Source organism: Sinocyclocheilus grahami, unplaced genomic scaffold, assembly GCF_001515645.1.
Source record: "Sinocyclocheilus grahami isolate Dianchi unplaced genomic scaffold, SAMN03320097.WGS_v1.1 scaffold424.1, whole genome shotgun sequence".
In the NCBI taxonomy this organism is placed as follows: domain Eukaryota; kingdom Metazoa; phylum Chordata; class Actinopteri; order Cypriniformes; family Cyprinidae; genus Sinocyclocheilus; species Sinocyclocheilus grahami.
Genome location: NW_015505603.1, coordinates 267,488 through 282,728, shown reverse-complemented (window position 1 = coordinate 282,728; position 15,241 = coordinate 267,488). Strand labels below are relative to the sequence as shown.

Below are 15,241 nucleotides of genomic sequence, written 5' to 3'. Positions count from 1 at the left end.
CTGTCCCCTCAAAATAACTTAACACACAGCCATTAATGTCTAAACCGCTGGCCACAAAAGTGAGTACACCCCTGAGTGAAAATGTCCAAATTGGGCCCAATTAGCCATTTTCTCTCCCCGGTGTCATGTGACTCATTAGTGTTACAAGGTCTCAGGTGTGAATGGGGAGCAGGTGTGTTAAATTTGGTGTTATCGCTCTCACTCTCTCATACTGGTCACTGGAAGTTCAACATGGCACCTCATGGCAAAGAACTCTCTGAGGATCTGAAAAAAAGAATTGTTGCTCTACATAAAGATGGCGTAGGCTATAAGAAGATTGTCAAGACCCTGAAACTGAGCTGCAGCACGGTGGCCAAGACCATACAGCGGTTTAACAGGACAGGTTCCACTCAGAACAGGCCTCGCCATGGTCGACCAAAGAAGTTGAGTGCACCTGCTCAGCGTCATATCCAGAGGTTGTGTTTGGGAAATAGAGATATGAGTGCTACCAGCATTGCTGCGGAGGTTGAAGGGGTGGGGGGTCAGCCTGTCAGTGCTCAGACCATACGCCGCACACTGCATCAAATTGGTCTGCATGGCTGTCGTCCCAGAAGGAAATCCAATTTGGACATTTTCACTTAGGGGTATAATCACGTTTGAGGCCAGCAGTTTAGACATTAATGGCTGTGTTGAGTTATTTTGAGGGGACAGCAAATTGACACTGTTATACAAGCTATACACTCACTACTTTACATTGTAGCAAAGTGTCATTTCTTCAGTGTTGTCACATGAAAAGATATAATAAAATATTTACAAACATGTGAGGGGTGTACTCACTTCTGTGAGATACTGTATATTATTTCATAAAAGTCTTACTAATTAAATATTTTCTTTTTGGAGCTCATGATATTGTAGACCGTGACAGTGGAGCTATTTCTGCCACAGTCAGACATCACCATATATAATTCATTGAGCCATAGTAAAACAAAGCAGCCTGCATCTGGCTGAGCAGCAGTCACAGATAAAAACGGAATATGGGTCAGATGCCTCTGTGCCTGTGGTGTGACTATTTTAAAATATATGCCCCTGATACTATGTGTATGCGCACCTGCTTACTCCTGCTTCCAGAGCATGGCATCGTTTCAAAAACACGAAGAAAAGCTGGCTTGGGGAGTCTTTCCAAACCACAGGTTTCTGCAGGAAATAAACTTGGAAGCTAAACTTCATCGCTGGAGTTTCCTCAATATACATCGTCTTTCTCGTTCACAGGAAGCTGACAAGCATTGCCTTCAACGACATGAACCCACTGCCCATGAAGCTGCTACAGAACCGGCGCGCCACACATCTGGAACGCCTCCATGCTGAGATTAAAGAGCTGGAGAACTTACGGACAGCATACAAAGCTGAACACGTCCAGTGCAAAGACAAAGAGCTGGACACCCTGGCTAGTGAAGATGAAGAGGAGGTATAAGACATCAAACATAAGCTCTTGATGAATGTGACACAGCTTTGAATGCGGTATGAGAAACACTAAAGAAAAAGAACTCCTCATCATTTATTCACCCCCATGTTGTTCCAAACACACACCTTTTCCATTTAATGCAAGTGAATGGAGATGGATACTGGATGGATGGATACAAAAATGACAACAAAGCACAATAAAATAATCTATGTAACTATATTCCAAGTCTTCCAAACCCATATAATGGGTTGCATAAGGAAGAGACACAAATATCATTATTTGCAAAGCAATCTTTCCCTCGGCTGCTTTTTGGTGCTTTTATCAGAATGACATGAAGGTGAGCAACTGATAGCAAAGACACCTCACCGAAATTGTCATTTTTACCAATAAGGGGCAACAGAAAACAGCACTGATCTCAGTATCGGGCATGTTGAGGCCCTATTTATTTGAACCGATATGCACATGCAACTACACCACTGTTCAAAAGTTTGGGGTCAGTAATATTTTTAATGATCAATTCATTTGAATAAATGAATATTTCAATTCTGCAAGGCCACATTAAATCGATCTAAAGTGATAGTAAAGGTTTATCAAGGTTTCCACAAAAATATTAAGCACCATATTTGCTTATAACATTGATAATAAGAAATGTTTCTTGAGCAGCAAATCAGTAAATTAGAATGATTTCTGAAGGATCATGTAACACTTAAGAGTGGGTTAATGATGCTGAAAATGTAGTCTTGCCATCACAGCAATAAATTATATTTTAAAATATATTAAAACAGAAAACATGTATTTTGCATTGTAATGTTATTTCACAATATTGCTGTTTTACTGTATTTTTGATCAAATAAATGCAGCTTTGGTGAGATACAAGACTTTTTTTTAAAACTTACCAACCACAAGCTTTTGAAAGGTATAGGGTACTGTACATGTAATCCCTTCAGCAAATATTTGTTTTTAAATTTGAGGCTTTTAGGGTTTTTTTATGTTTTTGAAATACTTTTACGGCTACTGTTTATATGTGACCCTGGACCACAACACCAGTCATAAGGGTCAATTTTTTGAAATTGAGATTTATACATCAGTTTTTTATGTTTTTGAAATACTTTTACGGCTACTGTTTATATGTGACCCTGGACCACAAAACCAGTCATAAGGGTCAATTTTTTGAAATTGAGATTTATACATCACCTGAAAGCTGAATAAATAAACTTTCCATTGATATATGCTTTGTTAGGATAGGACAATATTTGACTGAGATACAACTATTTGAAAATCTGGAATCTGAGGGTGCAAAAAAATCGAAATATTGAGAAAATCGCCTTTTGAAATACTGAGGGGTGTACTCACTTCTGTGAGATTTGAAAAAGTTGTCCAAATGAAGTTCTTAGCAATGCATATTACTAATCAAAAATTAAGTTTTAATATATTTACAGTAGGACATTTACAAAATATATTCATGGAACATGATCTTTACTTAATATCCTAATGATTTTTGGCATAAAAGAAAAATCTACAATTTTGACCCATACAATGTATTTTTGGCTATTGCTACAAATATACCCCAAGACTGGTTTTGTGGTCCAGGGTCACATATAACATGCGTGCATATATTATCAGCCTCATTCACAGTTCACAGATTAATGATATTATGCCAAAAACATGCACATAATAAATAAACCTTAAAACTGTTTTTCACTTCAGTTTGTCTTCATATTGGAGAAAATCCATGGTGAAGTCTATTCGAACAGCTGACACATCTGAAGAAACATTGTCCTTTTTTCCCCCCATTTTATTACTTTAAAAAACAGGATACATATGAAATCATAAATATAAAAATCAAACAAACCAACAAAAACTTAGTTCAATGTTACAAACAACTTTACTGCAGGTAAGAGCTAATAGCTAATATCACACCAGAGGAGTAAACTGATGTATTGCCTATCCATGACTGTATCCGATAACAGAATCGGCCTATTCCCCCGTGTGACACGTGAACAGAAGCACAGTTTCCCAAAATGAAGAGGAGAAATAGACTCACAATCTCATCTCGAAAAAAAAACAGTGGCTTGTCGCATAATAAAGCTATTGTTCTATCAGTGTTAAGTCACATGTATTCTAATGCCAAACAGTTCACGTTCCTACAAAAATGGCTCATTGTTTTAAAGAGTTAGAAAAATCCCAGGTCAGGAGCATGCAGGTCGTGTGTGAGTGTGAGTATGAGTGTGTGTGTATACAGCGGTTATGGGTTTACTTGCTTGCCTCTAAGCACAGGTCGTCTGTCTCTTTCTAATACACACTGACAGGACTAGATGTCACGGCTGTTACTGAGATGCTTTCAGTGATTTAGAGAAAGAAGAAAAAGGCTGTGAACAAAAACAAAAGCTAACCGGTTTTCAGCCAGGTAGCATAAAAGAGAGTTTGTGCACTCCTTACATTTCTTTTTGTGCACATTTGGCAATATAAAGAGGCGTTGTGAGCCAAAGCCGCTGTCTGAGGCCGAAAAGATCCTGTTCCAGTGATTATGACACTAGAGTCCATTTAAAAAATAATAAATAAAAACTTTCTCAGGCAGTCAATGCCCATTGTAAGGTCAGTTTTCCGGTCCAAATCCCTAAGTTCAATTATCAAGTCCAAAAAACTGATCTTAGTTCAGCATCAAAAGATGTATCTCACAAAACCTGTTTGTGCATAAACAAATGTTTAAAAAAAAAAATTGTTGCATTTTTGACATTGTTGTTAAAAAAAAGTACAATTCTCCCAATCATCATTACTGTATTGTACTGTATATGTACTGTGTATAATATATATATATATATATATTTTTTTTTTGTATTTTACTTTTATGCTGTTAAATTAAGTTACATACTGTAAAATTACACAAATAATTTATAATAATAATAATAATAAAGTAATGGACAAAAATTATTTTTTTTAAATGTAATTAAAACATACAGATGCATTACAGTAATGAAAATTAAGCACATTTCCCTTCAAATTAACAATTACAAACAACCTTAATGGTTCAAATTTTTTTAGGCAAAATATTTTTTTTCTTTTGATTTTGGGATGACATGTTTTTGTGAGATTCACTCTAAAAGGCAAGTTCCGCCGTTCATCTTTAAACACAACCTACTTGTTCAGTCATCAAGTTTACGTTACCTGATAAAACTGTGGGTTGCGTAACCAGAAACTGCAACGTCAAGCATTTAAAAGACAATTTTGTTGACAGAGAAGATTTTCTTTAAACATTTATGAAACATCTCTATATTGAATGCGCTATAAGACGATTTGAACTATAAATGTTTTACAGCTATCATAAATTCATCTCTGTGTTTAATGTATGCCATCTTAGTGCAATATTTAACATGCTTTCAGCATAAGTTTTGTGTGGCAAATGTTACATCTCTTAAGATTTTTTTTCTTAATTCATGCTTCTTAATATCTCATAGGTACACTGTGTTCATTTCTGAACCCTCCCACAAAAAAAACCAAGGTTGCATTTATTTGATTAAAAATACATTAAAAACAGTAATACTGTAAAATAATGCTACTGATTTAATACACTTTTAAACTGAATTTATTCCTGTGATGCAAAGCTGAATTTTCAGCATCATTACTCCAGTGCTGATTTATGAACAGGAGTAGTCTTGTTTTTTGAATTAGCTCTGAAGCTAACAAACCATTTCTAGGTAAACATCAAACATTTGGAATTGTTACAGTTTTTTTTTTTTAAAGAAGTCTCTTATGCTCACCAAGGTTGCATTTATTTGATTAAAAATACATTAAAAACAGTAATACTGTAAAATAATGCTACTGATTTAATACACTTTTAAACTGAATTTATTCCTGTGATGCAAAGCTGAATTTTCAGCATCATTACTCCAGTCTTCAGTGTCACACGATCCTTCAGAATATACTGATTTGGTGCTCAAGAAACTTCTCTTATTATTATTAATGTTAGGATCAGTTTTTGCCGCTTCATATTTTTGTGGAAACCATGATACATTCCTATACAAAAGGTTTGGGTAAGAAAAAATAAAGATAAAAAAAATAAAATTAAATGCTGTTCTTTTGAACTTTCTATTCATTCATCAATCAAGAAGCTTGGAAAAAAAGTATCAAGGTTTCCACAAATATATATATATATATATATAAGCAGCACAACTGATTTCAACATTGATAATAATAAGAAATGTTTCCTGAACATCATATCAGCATATTAGAATGATTTCTGAAGAATCATGTGACACTGAAGACTGGAGTAACGATGCTGAAAATTCAGCTTTGACATCCTACGAATAAATTCTACTTTAGAAGATATTAAAATAGAAAACAGTTCTTTTTAATTGTAATAAATCACAATATTTTTTTGTTTTTATTATATTTTTTGATCAAATAAATGCATTCTTGGTGAGCATAAGAGACTTCTTCCAAAAACATAAAAAAATATCATAATGATTCCAAACTTCTTGTAGTTTAACTGAACAGTTATTGTTTGTTTTATTTGTTGTTTGTATGTGCTTTTTGTTGTAATGTCACCCATACTAATAGTTACAGCAACTGTAGATTGTAGTCAGTTTAAGATAACCAGACGCAGTTTCATTCAGCACTAACAGTCCCAGTAGGGAAATTTGACTTACAGTTTTATCGCAACTCAGAAGCAAACTAAAATCACCACCATTGGAGGGAAACCAACCAACCAACCTTTTTACACACAAGTGAAATGCAAGGACGAGGCCCTCATTTTCAGGCATGGTAATGTTATTTTAGTAAAATAACACAAACTAGCATTTTTTTTTTCTTTTTTGAAAATTAAGAAATAAAAAGCGTAGATGCTTCATTATTTGAATTAAATGAAATAAAAAGAACAAGTGCTGCACTGCAGTATGTGGGTTTCTCATAAACGCAAAGAAAACCAACTAAAAAAAGGTTTATGCAAAATTGCCAATAAAAACAGTGATTTCTAGACATTATTAATACTGTGTTTCACTAGATGGCAACTGGGTTTTTTTAGTCTTATAAAAAGGACATCACTACGAAAAATGCATCAGGCTTTTTAAAATATGCAGCGCTCCAATATAAAGTGCTTCATTACATTGTTATTTCATTTTTTTACAGTTTCTTATTAAAATATTGTATTCCCTGGAGTGAAACCATAGTAAACATGTTACACATTGGTAAAAATAAACATTTTGGAATGTCTTTAAAAAGTCCCATGGGCTGATTTTGGTCAAGCAGAGCTTGTCCCGGGAGCCTACAGGAAAGAAACACGTTATTAGTCTTATTTACTCCCAAACAAACCAACAACCAATCAACTGATCTGGATCTGGAGGAGTTAGTACACTTTACCAATTTCAAGCACCAGAATGCCAAAAAATGGGCTAAAACCATAAAATGGCATTGCAAAAAGCAGGTGTGAGAAGCCATGCATATGGAGAGGGTGTTATGATGGATGGTAAAGGCTGTCTTGAAACTAGATTCTCACCCCTAAAACACATCAACACTATTTATAATAACAGAATTTCAGGAACATGGAGAGTATATGGGTAGCTGACAAATGTGAACTTTTAAAATGACCATGAACTTCTAATGCAACTGCATGTAGTTTTGTGTATTTTTGTGACTTTTGAGCTGCTTACAGCCTACCGCTGAGTGCAATTACAGTCATAATGACAGTGGATAACTGAACATGTCCATTTGTTGTTGCCATAAAACAATTCTACCTTTCCGAATTCCGGGAATTTCGTTTCCCCGCTCACCAAACTGTACACACTCCCATAACAGACATTTGTGGGAGAGCGTGGGAAACAAACAGAAGCCATTCACCTTATTTCAAGTCAGTGAAACATCTAAATTATTTTTTCAAGATTAAAAAAAAAAACATACAATTGCTTTAACATCAAGAGTTTAGTTTAAAATTGATATCAATTGTGTAAGGAAAGGTGTACATTTTAGGTATATCTCTTGCAATTCACCTAAAAATACAGATCACCCAAAAACAAACATTTTGAATGTTTTTGCACAAAAATAAAATACATAAATTAGTCAAAAATAAATACATGAACAAAATTACCAAAAAGATATACCTCTTTTGTGTTCAAAGTAAGTCATACAGGTCTGTAACATGAGGGCAAGTAAATGAGAAAGAGTTTTATTTTTTGGGGTGAACTATCCCTTCAAATAGTCTTGTGTTATGGCGAATTAATTAAGGTAATATAATAATGTAAAAAATATATTCATTATTAATATTTTTAGATAATATTGTATTATAATATTAAATCAATATTCCAGACTCAATCATCTCGATTTGTGTAAGGTTAGGTAAACTGCAAGTCTAATAACAAAGGTGTTGTATAAAATAGTTTTAGATGAAATAAAGCATGAATGGTCAATTAGTGAGTGATCAGGGTCAGATGGTTTTCTTTAAAACTGACAAGTCAATTTGAGAAATCCTTTAGATCATGTCACACAGAAATGATTAACATTTCAGGTCAACAACCCATATACAGTCAGTCTTAATCTTCTGCTACTAAACAAGCTGGCTGTTCATATTGACCCAGTAATAATTTTGATTGTGAAACTGCACAATTTGCCATGCTTTATCCAGAAAGTCAAGAGTAATGTGGTTATCAGCTAAAATGCTAATTGAGAATTGTGGAAAATATGACCATCAATGTGAGAGATGATGTCTTTCCTTTCTTCTACTCCTCTTGTTTTTCCAGCTTGGCGGTTTCAAATATCTTTCCTCCAAATGGCAACATGGCGATTTTAAGGCAACGGATATATAAGTACAGTTTATAGCTGCCATATGAGTTAAAGACAGTCAGTAAAAAAGAAGAGGCAAGAATGGAATGAAAAACAAGATTTAAAAAAATAATAATCCACAGATAGAAAAATAGATGTTCGTGCTCTGTTAGTGCGATGCATAGAAAGGATAGATGAAGTGATAGATGGATGAAGGAGGTGAGGAAGCGTTAGTCAGCATGCAGTAGCAGCCACCGGCGTGTTCTGGAGCAACGTGACCAGGAAGAAGAGGGTGGAGGTGGGCAGGCAGACAGACAGGAAGATGATCATGTCTTGTGTGAGGCAGAGCACCAGTGTGTGCTCCGACAGGGCCCAGTCCAGCAGCACACACAGCAGCAGGTAGTACAGGTGGAACTCCTGCAAGGTCTGCCACTCCGCCCCTGCCACGCCCACATCACCACTCACCATGGTCTTAACCTCCGTCAACTCTACCTCTTCCTTGGGACAGGCGCGCTTGCTGCGCCCCCGCTCCTCCATCGCCATTGACCTCCTGCTGTTCTCCACAAACTCCTGCAGGAGAGGAAAGTAATAAATCAAACTACAGTCCAGTACAGCTGCTTCCTAGAGTTCTCAGTCTGAAAGCCACTATCTCTGCCACAGTATGTTTGGGTGAACATTCAAGTCATATTTCACTCCAATATAAAAATGTAATTAAAAAGATTATTTGCTCATGTTAGAAGCATTTAGAAGCATTAAGACCTTTAAACATAGGCGGAGGGTGAACCAACTCCAGGGTAAGGCTAAAAGCAGCCAAATGTATTAAACATCATAAACCCATCTTTTTAGACTAGAACCAGACATGGGTGTCATGTAGGCTAAAAAAAAAAAAAAAGTTTAATGGGACTGAATTTGTATTTAATGTGATTTCAATTTAATAAAAACGTTAGAAATTGATAATTATATAACGTTTCCATTCCACGGTTATTCAAACAGCGAATAAATTATATATAGAAAGTGACATTATCACTAACATTGATCTATCGCGAGTTTAAGCACTCTCAAAAAAACAAAGCTACGTTATAATCACTGAAGCTGTATACACTGTGAAATGAATCTCTTACTTACATTGTACGTCCATCTGCGCTTTGTTGTTTATGATGAGAGAATTCGCAAGAGTCCGGAATTCAGTCAGCGAACGCGCACGCACTCAACAAAACTGATGAGTTTGAACGATGACTCATCTGAATGCTTCTGATTGGCCATTGCATTCCTAAGCTCAACAGATATGTGTGTGATTGGTTAAAATGCGCAACACTGTAAAAACGCCTCAAATGAAATACGGTGCAACATGAGCAGATCTTAATTTAATGCCGCAATCAACACGGTCTATTCATATTCACTTTGTTAGCAACAGACGTAATAGATTTAATTTGTTTGTGCATGGGGCATTTTTGTCCAATTTAGTGGCATTTTTCCCCAAGTCCCAGCCTTACACACGTTCCGCCTATGCCTTTAAATAATAATTAAGCATGTTTTAATTCCCAAATTATCATTACTGTAATGTGAAAATAAATCATACTAGCAGAATATATATATATATATATAAGAAATCACAGATATATCCATCCAGCTGAAATTATTCTCAGTGGCAACTCTTGTTACCATCATTTTTACGGAGTTTTTTTTTAATCACTATAAACTAAAGACAGAACAACAAATGCTACCGTGTATAAATCCACATACATATATGTGTAAATGAAAGAAATAAATATCCATTGAGAATAATTGGAATTATTCTTTAATTAAAAATATTCAAAATGTAAAACAAATTTGGATATATTATCCAACAATTTGGGGGAATATGTGCTTAATTATTATGAAAATATTATTTAAATGAAAAAGGAAATATAGGCTAATTGTCTTTAAAAAATATATATTTAAATGTATTTAAAGCTTAATTAAAAAAATAAAAATTGGGGTTAAATGTCTGTTTGTTGCAAGATGCCTTGCAGTAAGACTCTTTATTAGGGATGCACAGATACCACTTTTTTCAAAACAAGGCCGATACCGATACTTTTATTTTTGGTACTTGCCGATACCGATACGAATACTTGTATTTTCATGCCATTTGTAATTAAAAAAAAATACTGGCTACAGAAACCAAAATAATATGAACAGGTTGGCTTAGTTCATTTAGCAAATAGACATTTCTTTTAGTTATTTTAACACTTAATTATGCCCATTAAAATGTATTGTACAAGCTTTTCATTTTATTGCCATCGTATTTCATTTTTAATTTAATAGAACATTAGAGCTGCTCCACTGCAGCGGCTCAGTACTGTAATCACAAGACGTTTTCTTGTAACAATGCAAGGAACCACTCATTATACATAAACCTTGTAACAGCAATGAACATTTTCTGAAATATGTCGCGTTTTTATCATCAGAAACGTGCTGCAACTTATATTCCAAAGCCACTCATTTAATGCAATTAGCGTCAAGCTAGCAAAACATGCCCAACACACACACACATTTGTATTGGTGCAGAACGAGAGAGACACATACAGGCTGCTAACTTCACTTTTGCTTTAAATAAAGTTGTGTATGCTTGATGTTTAAATTAAATGTTGTTTATTGTGAATGCCCCTATAATTTTATTTGTTTTATATTTACGATTTAGTTTTAATCCAAATGATGTGTGTGCTAAGAGAGCGAACAACAATCAATATCATGCAACACGCTATCGGCTTTTGGTATCGGGGCATTTTAATGAGTACGAGTACAGGAGCACGGTATCGCTGCATCCCTACAAATCTCTGAAATGTTGTGTTTTCCAGCTGTTTTTGTGTTAAGTAATACTTTAAAAGCATTTACACTGGAAAAAAAAGCACTGGTGTAGAAACAAAATGTACTCAGAAATTGCTAGTATGTTTTACGAATTAATTACAATGAAATAGCAACACTTTGAATTAAAGGTGAAATTTTCGATGAAAAAAAGTATTTTCTTGTGAAAAACACACCAATATCTTTGTTTTATTGCAACTTTGAAAAATCAGTTTTTAGTGTAGTTTTCTGTTAACCGAATCATTTCCACTTTATCCTAATGGAATGATGACTTTGCAAAATAAATGATATGTCACCAACAGCAGACCACTTCCACAACTAATGGAAGATCGATTTCATAACAATTGCTAATTCTATTCAACATTTCTTAGATCAGAAGAACATTTTCAAGCAGACTAGTGCAGTTCCTCAGCATGCAGTTGGAAAACAGCTTTCCCACCAAAAACGTGCTGAAATGGTGCCAGTAACTGCAGATTGAACAGATATTTCTATCCAAAGCAGCTCTGAGAAAGAAAGCAGTTGACATGTTCCAAAGTCTGTTGCTGTGCTACAACCTTTACTGCTAGTGACTTTGCATTTCTGAGGGGCTGTGATTCTGTGCAGCACCTCAAGTCTCAAGCCTTCTCTTTTGATTTCTCAAAGCTGCTGGTTACATGATTTGGCTGACTATGTGAAAAGTAGAAAGAAGCTTTATAAGAGTGCATAAGAAACCAGCCTTGAGTGAGTTTTTTCCCCCTTAAAAAAATCAAAGAGCTTTTCAAAACAAAAGTTGTCCAAAGAGAATATCTGGGACACCATCTGAATCTTAAAATATTAACGTATCCAGGCCAGCAGAGTGCCTGCATTCAAAAGAACGAGCGAAGCTACAACACAAAACAGAAACGTGACTCAGATGGCAAGTGCGCTCTCAACAGTGAGACTATTTATGGTGTTCTGATCCAACAGCAGACAGAAGGAGAGAATTTCTTCAGCGGTGACTCACCATCAGGGCCTTGTCCATGTAAAACTCCCTCCCAGGTGTGCCGTTGTTGTATTTGGTGTCGATGGCAAAGCAGAGGAAGAGCACGTCCACCACGATCTCGAAGATGGACAGGAAGCAGTGTGCCACCAGGAACGCAAACAGACACACAATGATGAGCGGCAGGACCCACTCGGTGTAATCTCTCTGATAGTTCAGCGCTAACACCCCAGCGAATGCAGTGCACGTCATGATCAGGATCTGCATGGGGATAAATATGCGAATGCTTAAGTATTATTATTTTAGCTAATTATCAGGTATAACAAGCACGAAAAAAGCATGCAGAAAAGTCAAGCATAACTGGTCTGCAGCATGGGACACTGATGTGTCTTTTAGGCTTCTTAAAGGGATAGTTCACACAAAAATGAAAATTCTGTCATTAAGGTAATTACTCATCCTCATGTCATTCCAAACCTGTAAGACCTTCGTTCATTTTCCGAACACAAATTAAGGTATTTTTGATGAAATCCGAGAGTACCACAACGCATACGTGTGCATTCATCTGCTCGTAAACAAGGCGCAGCACATCCAGGTTCTACAACAGCAGCACCACACGCATGCACCACTATCAAAACTTATCTGTCCTTCACCTTGCCCAGGAAGAGAACAAAATCTCCAATGGTGTTGATGGTCGCCACCCTAAGAGCGTTTTCCACCAGGATCATGAAGGCATCGCGGGCCGAGTTGCAGAAACTGGTGCTGTTTATGGCCGTCGCCGCATATGCATTCTAGAAACAGGTTGCAAAAATGAATATATCACACAAAAAGAACATCCGAATGAGCTACAATTTCTACCTCAATTTGCACAGTATGAGTTTTCCATCGACTAACCTACCTGATTCAAATAATTGAGGCACTTCTCTAGACACCACAGACAGCAGATACAGGTCTTCAGCATGCAGCGTGCACAAGCATTTTCCTATGGGGGGTGTAACATGAAACAGAATAAGAGCGAGTGCAAACGTTATCCACAGTGTATGTCTGTTGCACATTTGTCAACCTCTTCCTTAATGCTACAAATCTGCCTCTATAAAGCTGGCACTGATATCTATAAGAGTTCATTATATTCCCAAGATCCCCAGCCATATATCAAGTAAATGATACGTCACCTAAGTGGAACCCAAGAGGACAGTAATAAATAGCTCTCAGCATTAATTTCAAAAGATACCCACCCAACACACCAAGATAATACTAAAAATAAGTATTTAGAAGAACATTTTCAGACAAGTAAAGTAATGATCACCTGACTGTGGATTCAAAAAGCAAAAGCCAATTCAACATTTTTTCCGCTTTTAGCCATTACATTATTCTTAAAAACTGAAAGTCAAAATTGAGCCTATTTACTTTAGTATTAAAATAGCTGGTTTTATTGTGCATTATTTATCAGTAAACACTTCTAAAGAAAATTTGTTTATTTACAAAAAAAAAATTATCCACCCAGGATTATCATCGTTAATTAAAACGTAAACCATAAAAGAAAGATTTTTATTGCTTGAAACAAAATAAACCAACTAAAATAGAATAAAACTATTTTATTTTAACTTGACGTATTAAAATAAATAAACATAATAAATAAAAATCTATAAAAACTATAAAGGCATTAAAAATGATAAAAAAGAAAAAAAAACTATGAAATTACTAAAGCAGTAAAAACAGAAAATATAAAAATCAAATCAAATTCAAAATATTAACAAAAATTATAATAGTATATTAATAATACTAAAATAACACTCAATATCAATAAAATAAATAAATATAAATAAAATAACACTCACCATGAAAACATTTGAATAAAAAAAAACATATTTAGCACATAATACTAGCATAATACTCCCGGAAAACATCATAATACTAGTTAATCGTGAATGTAATTGTCCCAAAAACACCACATAAGAACTTTCCTGTCCTAATGAAAACGGCATGCCATAAGCATAAACATGCATGACGTCAGTTAAGATTCTTGCAACGAGAGAGATTTGCAATTTAGATCCAACAGCCCAAGGACACGTCAAGCAAGCTGCCTCCCTACCTTTCCTTTGAGTTGGTTGTGGATGTACATGAGAATGAGGCGCGGGATCTTGACGAGGGTGATGATGAAGGAGCCCTTGGCCACAGTGCCCAGGTGATACCGCACCAGCCGCAGCACTGATGACAGGATGGGCGTCACCGGGAGTTTGGTTTTGTCCCTGGATGGATATAAAATAAATTACTGCAAAAAATTACTGCAACTGTGAGCTATTTCAAGAACAACGTCCTGGATACAGGATTAGTTGAAGACAAATACAAGTATAGGCTTATAGTTCACCCAAAAATGAAAATGTGCTAAAAATGTACTCACTCTCAGGCCAACCAAGATATAGATGAGTTTGTTTCTTCATCAGAACAAATTTGGAGAAATGTAGCATTACATCACTTGCTCACCAATGGATCCTCTGCAGTGAATGGGTGCCGTCAGAATGAAAGTCCAAACAGCTGATAACAACATCACAATAATCCACATGACTCCAGCCAATCAACTAATGTCTTGTAAAGCAAAAGGTCCATAATCTATGGACACATATTTTAGCCTGAAGAAACGGTTTAAAGTGAAAATGTCTTAATGATGGATTTATTTCAAACATGCAGCTTTTCACTTGACAAGATAATAATTAATCATCTGGAGTTGTGTGGATTACTTGTGGATTATTGTGATGTTTTTATCAGCTGTTTGGACTCTCATTCTGACGGCACCCATTCACTGCAGAGGATTTAATGGTGATCAAGTGAAGTAATGCTAAATTTCTCCAAATCTGTTCTGATGAAGAAACAAACTCATCTACATCTTGGATGGCCTGAGGGTGAGCCCATTTTCAGCAAATTCTCATTTTGGATGAATTATTTCTTTAAGCAAACAGAAAGGTTAAAAGTAAAACTTCATAAAAATCAACCAACAAATGACTTAATTCCCGCCATCTCTGCATATTAAACTGTGATCGAAGAAAGTATTTTAAAATCAAAAAATATTACACACATCACCTTTACCAACAAGAGTGGTATTTGAGAGCATTTCACTAAAAATACAGACCTTGTGAAATAGTAGGTTACCACAGCACCGGCTACGGTCATCTGCTGACAAGCCAGGATGAACTCACTGATCCAGATCAGTCCCACTGCGTGGTACCAGGTCATGTACTGCAGCGCTCCTGTGA

General features: G+C 35.6%; 2 protein-coding genes across 7 annotated transcripts in view; one reads left to right on the top strand and one right to left on the bottom strand.

Moving 5' to 3' along the window:
• LOC107551457 (TBC1 domain family member 2A-like) overlaps positions 1–8,253 on the top strand; it is a 22,782-nt gene extending 14,529 nt beyond the window's left edge. The window contains exons 12-13 of the mRNA XM_016233060.1: positions 1,249–1,444; positions 8,170–8,253. Coding sequence (XP_016088546.1) covers positions 1,249–1,444; positions 8,170–8,235 — 262 coding nt within the window. The 3' untranslated portion in view covers positions 8,236–8,253. The remainder of the gene's footprint in view (positions 1–1,248; positions 1,445–8,169) is intronic.
• The window catches only part of LOC107551458 (choline transporter-like protein 1), a 35,293-nt gene continuing 26,384 nt past the window's right edge, over positions 6,333–15,241 (bottom strand). For 3 of the 6 annotated variants that reach the window (XM_016233064.1, XM_016233061.1, XM_016233065.1), the window contains exons 11-16: positions 15,118–15,213; positions 14,083–14,239; positions 12,889–12,972; positions 12,644–12,781; positions 12,018–12,254; positions 8,406–8,761 (exon numbers count right to left, since the gene is read on the bottom strand). In XM_016233064.1, the coding sequence (XP_016088550.1) occupies positions 8,426–8,761; positions 12,018–12,254; positions 12,644–12,781; positions 12,889–12,972; positions 14,083–14,239; positions 15,118–15,213 (1,048 nt within the window). In that variant the 3' untranslated portion in view covers positions 8,406–8,425. Of the gene's footprint in view, positions 6,702–8,405; positions 8,762–12,017; positions 12,255–12,643; positions 12,782–12,888; positions 12,973–14,082; positions 14,240–15,117; positions 15,214–15,241 lie in introns of those variants that run through there. The other 3 variants (XM_016233067.1, XM_016233068.1, XM_016233066.1) reach the window with 2 other exon arrangements.